The sequence below is a fragment of the Pteropus vampyrus genome, unplaced genomic scaffold (genome assembly GCF_000151845.1).
Source record: "Pteropus vampyrus isolate Shadow unplaced genomic scaffold, Pvam_2.0 Scaffold2, whole genome shotgun sequence".
NCBI lineage: Eukaryota > Metazoa > Chordata > Mammalia > Chiroptera > Pteropodidae > Pteropus > Pteropus vampyrus.
In genome coordinates this window covers 28208911-28218869 of record NW_011888783.1, presented here as the reverse complement: position 1 = coordinate 28218869, position 9959 = coordinate 28208911, and the positions used below count along the sequence as shown (strand labels likewise).

The 9959-nt window shown below is 35.0% G+C and overlaps 1 protein-coding gene across 1 annotated transcript in view; it reads left to right on the top strand.

The window, feature by feature from the left end:
• The window catches only part of PKP4 (plakophilin 4), a 245270-nt gene that overhangs the window by 127719 nt on the left and 107592 nt on the right, over positions 1 to 9959 (top strand). The window contains exon 3 of the mRNA XM_023528486.1: positions 6428 to 6540. Within this exon, the coding sequence (XP_023384254.1) occupies positions 6428 to 6540 (113 nt within the window). The remainder of the gene's footprint in view (positions 1 to 6427; positions 6541 to 9959) is intronic.

The window sequence follows — 9959 nt, the reverse complement described above, 5'->3', positions numbered from 1 at the left end:
AAAAAGTGTGCTTAGTTTAAGTAAAGAATTGCTAGGTTAAACAAACTTAAGATAATTTCCTACTGGTAGACTTATCAGAACTTCTAATATGCTAGTGAAAGTTCAATATTTGGAATCTTCTGGGCAGTATTTCCCAAACCTACTTGACCCAGAACCTCTTTATGACAGGACACTGGTGTCCTCAGAAAAGAGTTTGAGAAAGGAATGTTAATTGTTTAAGTCTTTTTTATTTTGAATTTCCTTTTAACAAAGGGAATAGCCAGTACAAAGGATAGACATCATATGCCTAGCATTTTTAGAATTATGTATGACTTAGAGACTACCAAATCTACTAATAACAATTTGTTAATTAGTTTTTTAAAAACTGCAAAGTCAGGACATTTGGTCATCTATCTACCTGATTATCTTAAGGCTGAGTTCAAGGACTCTTTAAAAATATGGCTGCTTTGATTTTGGTACCAGACTAGATTAGAGAGTGCTATTTTGGATGTTTTTGAGACTATATTAGCTCTTAAATACTCATTTTTAAAAATAGATCCCTAGACCGGGCTCAAGAGCCTCAAAGATGCGATTATGACCATAATCTATTCACCTTTTGAACATGGGGGAGTATGTTCAAAATGCTATAATATGTGCTGAGAACAAGACATATCCTGCACGATGCTGTATACCTTAAAAATTTATCATCATCATTCAGTAATTAAAATAAAACTCAGCATACTAAGGTACAAAAGCGAAATTTGGGGGGAATATTTTAAAGCAACAATGATCAAAATAAAAATGCTTTTTTTCTTAACTACTGATTGCATTTATCACATAATGGCCATGCCCGTTTTCTTCTTTCGGTATAACCAGTACTCAGTACTTTCCTTCTGCTGTTTGTAGGCATGGAAGGGCATGTTGATATGAAAAGATTTTTAGTGCACTGATGAACATTTTAAAATATCGTGTATTTTTATTTATATTAGAAAGATTATAAAAGCATTAGAAACCATTATTTTAATGATTTTAATACCTGAGATGATACTATATCTTAAAAAGGAGTCAGTTTAAAGAAAAATATTTAGTAAAAGGCAATATAGGGCAAAGGGGAGGGAACAGAGATTGAGGAGTCCTGACATCAAGAAGATATATCTTCTGATGAGAAAAATTTGAGACTCGTTAAACTGAGAGGAAGCACTTAAGATTCAGAAGAGAGAAGTCAGACCCTGGGAAAGACAGGTGGCATGGAGAGGCCAGCCTTAGACAAGAGGAGGACATTCCCTCCACTAGGTCTGGAAGAGAACTGAATATTAGTGTGAATGGGCAGACAGATAGTTGAGGGTGTCATCACTCATAGCCTGATGTGAGTGCTTCCTACTCTTTCTTAATTATTGTCACCACAGTGGTAGTAACTATTGTAGCTACTTCTGAACGAGGGAATAAGTTAGAATAACTTGAAGTAAATAGGTGGGAGTGATACAATTGTGTATCTGTAGTTGGATGGCATCTGCCAGAAATTGGGAGTCTTCTCATTATCCTAACCAGTCTTTCCCCTGAAAGAAATGCGATATACTGAATAAAATATTTAAATTTTTCTTAATTATTAAAAAGTATTTAAATTATCTTCATAAAAGTAAAGTTTAGCTGGAAATAAAGTAAGGAACTCACAGAAACCAAAACTAAAATGAAAGTGAGAATTTTAACTAAGTAAGCAGTAAACTCAGCTTTCACCCCAACTTAGGTGATCTTGATCGTGCTATTTGTCAGTTACATGCTACACACCATTCGAGGGCTGCCCTAGGTAGGGATTCTCATGGAAAATCCTTGCCCAAAGCTAAAACTTTACAAAGCTACAATGTTAGCACATGGTACTGAGAAACCTGACCCACAGAAGAGGACAAGCTTGGATGCTGACAGTAGGGAAAAAGTTCCCCTCTGAGAGTTTACACCTTTGAGATTCAAAAACCTAAATGTCCAATAAACATGTGAAAAGATGTTATCAGGGAAATACAAAATAAAACAAATGTAAGACAGCATCCTGTACCTATTAGATTATTTTTTTTTAAAAAAAAGAATTTAAGCCCCAAAATGCAAATCAGTGTCAGTGAAAATATGGAGAAACTGGAACTCTCATACACTGCTTACTGGAATGAATATAAATTGGAACAGCTACTTTGGAAAGTAATTTGACAGTCATTATCAAGTGAAGTGAAAGATGTGCCTAGCCATAAACCCAGCAATTTCACTTCTAGGTCTCCACGCTGGAAAAGTCTGGCACATGTGCACAAAGATGGTTTATACATGGATGCTTATTTTGCAGCATACTTGTCGCACAAAATTGGAAACAGTCCAAGAATTCATCATGATGAGAACATAAAAAATACATTGTGTTATAGTCATACAATGAAATACTATTGAGTAATGAAAATAAATGAACTAGATCTTTGTGTACTGATGTTGATAAATCTCAAAATCACAATAAAAGCAGTCTGCAGAGTATACTGTGTACAGCATACCATTGATATAAATTTTATGAACATGCAAAACTACTATCTGTCATTTATGTATCTGTAAATATGGAAATAATATAAAATATTCATGTGTCTATTAAACACCAAACTCAGGTTAATGGTTTCTTCTGGGGAGGAAGGAAAAGAAAGGAATAGGTCAGAGAGAGAAAAAGAGGTTTCATTGTATCTGTAATTTATTTCTCAAAAAAACTGAAGCCAAAAACTGTAGCGAAATATTAAGATTTGCTATAGTTGGATCCAGTTCTCCAAAACTCATTGTGTTATTATCTGTACTTTTTCTGTACATTTGAAGTATCTCACAATATTAAAGTTAGTGAGAAAATTTCTATCATTGTATAAAGGAAGCTAAAAAACAATACTATCTCAGGTTGGGTTCTCATTGAGATGAAGCATAGCATGCAGAGTATTTATTACAGATCAGAATAATAGGGAAGGAGGAGAGGGGAAGGAAAAGCACTATTGGGCAGAGAAGAAGTCTGGAGACTACACAGGCCAGCCAAGCCAATGGGGAGGTCTGGAGCAAATCTGGGCCCAGCTTTTATATTCCCAATTCAATTAGTGGCTGAATGCAGCTTGTCCAGAGAATGTACACTTAGTCAAAGCAGTTCTTTACAGATGAGGTACCCTAGAGTAGCTGACAACTGGGGCAGCACATCCTTCCCTGGGCTTCCTTGGGCAGTCTATCCACCAGACAAGGCTATACGAGGTCATGAAAGTGAAGCTTTGTTTTCTTCTATTCCCGTGACTCACTCTCTCAGAGACTATTTATCAGTACTTTTACATGAAAGAAATGAGGTAAAAATAAAAGCGTTCAAACAAGTGTGAACTGGCTCCATTTTTATAGCGTATTGGTAGCCTTGACTTTCGAAGTTTGCTTATGGTCTCGTTTGCCAGAATTTAAGAGGAAATTGTCATATACTTAATTACTGACACAGGCTTTTAACATTATTTTCCTTGCTCTTCTCAAATGAAAAGAAATATAAAATCCCCTTATATTTCAAATGCCTAGTTTTGGATACTAGTTTAAAGATCAGCTTTCATAACCTAAGTTTAGAGAATAAAATATAAATGTTTTAAATTTATAAATGGTATCTCTGCATAATCATCTTAATGAGTGTTATTTTGGAAATCATTAGATATGTTTTTTAATGACTGTGTAATGCTTTCTTCCTCATCAGTAAGAATAAGAAGCAAGTAGAGACAGAATTGTCAGATATTTATATCCTACTCATCCATATTGGTGCCAGTTACATATGGGTGTTCAATTTATATTTTGTAGGAGTAATATTAATTTGTAACAAAGCATACATATATTTTACTTGTAAATAAATATTCACGATATTAGGTAATGTTAACAAATTCCATGTGTTATAGCTTCCTGATACTCTGCTTTGGGGGCTTTAATGATGTCCTACTTATGAGACATGTGAGCAAATAATGTGTAGAATGGTTTTGATAAAATAAGTCAGTGATGTTCTTTGTTATGGGCTCCATGACCAGTAGGAAGAAAATGTAGGTTTGATTCATTACATACAAATGTTAATGGAATTACCCAACTTTTAAATAAAAAATGTGCAAGAAATTATGGGTACATAGTCTCTCCTAATACTCTAGCAACTGTCAATGGTTTCTGTAGGTGTGTCAGTCAAGGTTTCTAGTTGCAAGAAACAGACTGACATGACTAATTGTGAGGAAAAAGGCATTTATTAATCGAGTATTAGTGAATTTCCCACATTTGTTGAAAGGGCCCAGAGAACAATCCTTGAGACTCAGCTTCCAGGAACAGTGTCCAAATCTGTGCTACAAAATTGTTCAGATAAAGAAATCGCTAACACTGCCAACCAAGTGTAAACATAGCGGTTTAAGTGGAGGTCATTTCCATATTAGAAACATGACCTTGAGACCTGTTGCAGGTAGTGTGATAAGAAAGTGAAAGAGGAAGAAAATGAGCTTCGTGTTTTCTGTTGTCAAAGTCTTGGTTTCAGCACCTGAGTCACAGTCTGGCATCTTGGCAGAGCAAGAGCCACTCATCTTTGCTTCTGAAGGAAGGAATTATGGAATGGTGGGTTCCAACGTCTGCCTTCAAGCAGGAAATTTCCCAACCATTTTTTTTTGAAGGATTTTCAAAAGGTCAGAGATAGTCACAAACATAATAAAAATCCACTAAAATGGAATTTTTTCTTTGAGTAGAATTTTATGTCCTAATTTGACAAAAGATACCTTGGTAACTTTTGGCCATCCCAAAATGTAAAAACGAACTCTAGCCCTCAATCTCTTGTGGCCACTGAAATCAGAACACAAAGGTAATGTGACGGCTTGGGGATTATTTTGGGATTCATGGATGGAAAAGAGGTATATATAATAAGTAATTGAGTAAAATAATGAAAGAATGGAAGTATATCACAAAAAAAACATTATACTGTTTAAGGGCAAAGAAAGAATAAGTGTGAGATAAATAATACCATTTGTCCTAAAAATTAATTAGCTGATACTAAATGTTGTGCAGTTATTATCTATATAGTCTTTTGTTGCTGAACATTTATTAAGAACCAGTGGTCTAGGAATTATTAACCGGAATAGGCAATGTCCCACTTACCTGTTATGATCATGTCGTATAGCATTATGGAGCCACCTATTATTCGTTCAGGCTTTGCTCTATGTGCCCACACCAATTGGACTCATTAGAAAAGGATTCTCATTATCAGGGACTGTTTCTTTAAAATTATTTCAAGAATATCTTGTAGCATTTGCAAAGCCAGTGCTGTCAAGTAGTTGCACATTTGCCTGATTCCACAGGGAGTTAATATTTTTCAATTATTTTTATTTTTGCATGGCAAACAAATACATATTGTCATAAATAATACTGCAGGTAGTTTTATTTCTGATTAGCTTCTAGGTTTAGAGTTCATGTGCCTGGTATTTTGAACTACAGTCATTGTCCAGTAAAACAACAAGTTCAGCATTTGCTTTGAGTAGACTTGTAAGAAGATAATATGGCACAGGGGAGCTTGAGGTGTTATTGGAGAAGTTATTTGTGGCTTTAAAGCCTTTGGAGTATATTTGATTTGATCTATAGATGTTTTATAGCATAGCATGCTTTCTATTTATTAAAATCCTGTCAAGGTAACAATGAGATAAATATTTTTAAAAAGTTAAAACATTTCATATAATAAAACACCCTTGCCTTCATGATACATCACAGAATGAAGAATATAATTTTTTTCAGTTTTTTCAGCTTTTTAATACAATTTGAAATTTTGTATTATTGCTCATACTATTTAAATCCCTTCTCCTTTATTCCGTGACACACAAATACATTTGTGACAATAGAAAAATTTCATTGCTTGTATTGTATATAAATATAGCAAGACTTTCTCTGTGGGATTAGAATGATGTTTTTTTCCTTCATAATTAAAAAGCTTAAACATCATAAAGTGATTCTCAACGTGGGATTTTTTTTTTTTTTAATGCTGTGCTAATATATGGAATGAGAGATAAAAGAATTAGCTATCGAGGGTGGAAAGCTTGTGTTGGTTGGTGTGTGTCTATTGTAGGACACACATCAAGTAAGGATTACTGCAGACCTCATGTTTAATACAGCATTGTAGCAGAAGTACTGTTTGAAGACCTCCATTAGCACCAAAAAAGGAAAAAGAAGAGCAAATAAATATCTACATGTTTGTAATTGCAAACAAAGGCAAATATTCTAGTACCTTTTTTAAGTTCAAAAAATCTACAAATCAGTAGGGTATTTAGGCCCATAATTCCATCCAAAACGCTAATTGCACAAAGCCACATTATAGTGTTATGTGATGGGTATGTTCCTGTGTTTCCTGTGACATACAGTAATTCACATATCTGCCTGAGCAGCAAACCTCGGCGCCTCATATGCCTTTTATTTCCTTGAATCACAGGAGCTTCAGTTTCAACGACTCACCCGAGAACTGGAAGTGGAAAGGCAGATTGTTGCCAGTCAGCTAGAAAGATGTAGGCTTGGAGCAGAATCACCAAGCATCGCCAGCACCAGGTACAGGGCCAATGGCTCTAGCTTTTTACACAACTTCAAGTTACATGCCTTATTAAGTTGTCCTGGATGCAGCAAATGATTCTGTTAGTGTTGTCACTGTTAACCTGCCCTCCTGAATTTGACACCAAAAATGTCAATTCATTCTAATTTTGAAAGGCCTCTTGCAGTATTGATTATCCTTCAGTCCTGTGCTTGATACGTTTTATATGGCATCGCTAAGCTTCTGTAGCAAAAGCTACTATGCTATCTTTAGAAATTTGATTAATCGTATGTAGATACAGTTAATGGCTGTTTTTCACAATTGCTAATTTTTTGGTAAAGCTAATTGGCTTTGAAAACCTGTATTGATTTTTTTTAACTAGGAAATATTTCTAAATGATAACATTTAGTTAGCTTTTGAAAAATGCCTTCAGTCTACCTTGAGTTTTTCTAGAACTCTATAAAACCACTAGGTGAAATAAGATCGATAAAACTGTTAAAACACAAGTGTCAGATTATGTGATCATTTTTTAAATATCTAGCCAGTTTTTTATAGTAAGAGAAATTATAAGCAAGGTGTAAAAGTGTAAGTCAAAAATTTCTAACTCTGTGTAATACTCAATGAAATAATTTGTCAAGGAAGTTAAAATTGTCAAAAGTTTAATACTATTCAATATTTTTTAAAGTTATATATGTCTTTAGCACCAAAGAAGAATTCATAAATTTAATAATATGGTATTGTATATTTCCAAAAAGTAATGACTAGCAGATTTTAAAATATATAATTTTACACTAATCGAAAATTTAATTTAATATTTAAAGAGTTCAGTTAGGACTTTTATTCTAGCAATGTAGCTAACTAAAAAATTAACACAGAAATTCTCTCGATAAACTCTTAGAAATACACAGTATGTCAATAATACAAGTCAATACCTAGAGGAAATGGCAAAAAAGTAAGGAAAATCCCCAGGTACTAGAACTGGAAAGGGAACTGAAAGCCAGAGGTGCCTCTGCAGGAGGCTTGGGACAAAGAAATCCCCAAAAAAGCATTAGAGTCTTGGGTTTAATTTCTATGCAGGGACCAAAGAATGAGGCCTTGTATGTGCTCAAGGTGATATGTTTGAACTTAAGATTGCTGCATCAAAAGCCATGACACTCAGAGGGCTGCACCCCTGTCAAACCCCACACGTACCACATGTGAGTTTGGAACCCAAATGTAACTACACATTGTTCAGGAATCCCCAAATGAGAAACTAACATCACTAAAGATAAGTTCAAAATCAGATATTATAAAACTCAAGTCAAAAAACCTCAACAGTGAGTGAGAACTAGACAAAAGAGTAAGATTTAAAACTTTAAGAATTTGGTATCATTGGAGAAAGTCTATCAGTTATGCACAGGAAGACAGGAATGAGGATGCTCACTGTCGCATTATATTTGAAAAAGAACATATTAGAAATAATTATCCATCAGAATGGAAATGGAAAATAAAATGTGGATAAGTAAACTCGAGAGAAATTAAAATGAAGTAACTAGATCTACATGTATCAACATGGACATCTTTGCTAAATAATTCTGAGTGAAAACCACAAGTTGCAAAATAATAGATATAGGGGGATATCATTATGAACATTTTTTAAAAATATATACATAACAATACTGTATAATATTTAAACAGTGCTGTTGTTTATTGGTGTATGTTTTTGGAATTACATCAATTTAAGATAATGATACCTGTAGGGAGGAAGGGAGGAGGAAGCTATCAGAAATTAGGCTTTATTAAGATTGCCATTTGGAGCAAACATGACAAAATATTAACATCTAATAAATGAGGGGGCCATTGACGTGTATATGATTATTAAATTATATTTTGTACTTTTCTGTGTTTTAAAATAGTAAATATTTTTAAGGTTATATAGTTGAATTAGCTATTTCTATAGATTTGTTAAAAATCTATTAGTGAAATACATATTGTGAGTGATACTTACAGTCAATGATTTTGGTACTTTGTGTCTGATGGTGCCTGGTTTGTTGTTGGGGCTAAGTCAGTGAATCTTGGCTGAATGAATGGGTCCTGCAGAATTGGGGGCTGGGCTGACCAGAAAATGGGAAAAGCATGTATAAAGGTGTATATGTATGATTCCACACTCTGTTGTATTGAAGGAACAAGTTGCTCAGTAGTGTCTAGGATATGTACTGGCTTATGATGTTGGAAAGGTAAAGCTGGCATTTGATTATGGAGAACTGGGAACCAGGATGATGATAAGCTTCACCTTACTTAGGTCTGTGAAGGAAACCTATTGGAAGTTGTGGTTGTGGTAGTGTTAGTGTTAGTGGTTGTGGTTGGTGACAGTTATCCTGATAGTGCAGTGTGTAGGTTAGAATGAAGAGAGGCCAGGCAGCAGGAGTGGAACTTATCATGGAATCTTAAGGATTATGAGGAAGATGGTTTTCGTTGTTCAGTGAACTCTGGTTGGAATGATCATTGATCTGCTTTGATTGCCCTACTACCATCTCATGTTAGATTCTCATGTATTCTCAATGCCCCCAATTAAATGCTAACACTTCCCATGGCCTTTCACAAGTTTCTTCAAGAAAGTCATCTCTCTTCATCTGAACTCTTATAACTGTTCCTCTGTGCCTGTATTAGCTTTCCTGAGGTATAAGGCCCAGCCACCCCAGAGCCCTGGCAAAGTGCCTGGTGCTCAGCAGGCAGGCACCCAGCCAAATGTTCATTGAATGAACAATGAACCTTAATGAAGTTCAGTGTGCTTTGAGCTCACCAAGAAAGGATGCATTACTTGTCTACCTAGTATTTTTCAGTTTCTGTCTACCCTTTCTCGTATCTGCCCTCTTCATACCTATCTATGCTTTTCAGTGAACCTTCAACTGTTGACACAATTACTCTGCTCTGGGACCACCAGATTTACACACTGGCAAGGAGCCCATTAGAAAGCAGTATTAATAAAGAGAACAAAGGTTTGTATTCTGTCACTTGAGAGATCTCCCTTATGTCTTCTAGTCCCCACCAGTTAGTTGTCAGTCTCAGAACCAGAATCTAAAGATACAGAAGAGCAGAAATCAGCTCTCTGACCCAAGCCCTCTTTCCTGTTGGCTATTTCTGATTTGCTCAAAGGAAATTAAAAGTGGGATTGATGCTTACTGTCATGTAGCTTCCTAGGTCATCCTTACATGAAGTGAGTTTAGTCGGCCAAATGGGGCCTTTAATAACTAGTTATCTTTCATTTTGTTTGATTTAGATCCTATGTCAGAGTTGGTAAGGTGAACTGTAATATTTCCTTATTTTTCCTAATCCAAAGATGACATTAACGACTCAAAGAGAAATAAAATTACATTTTCATTAACTTTCTCAGCTGTCCAAAGTTATCCAGAGCTTACCATTATTGGCTTAACCTTGTGAATAAGAAGGAGTCAGTGGC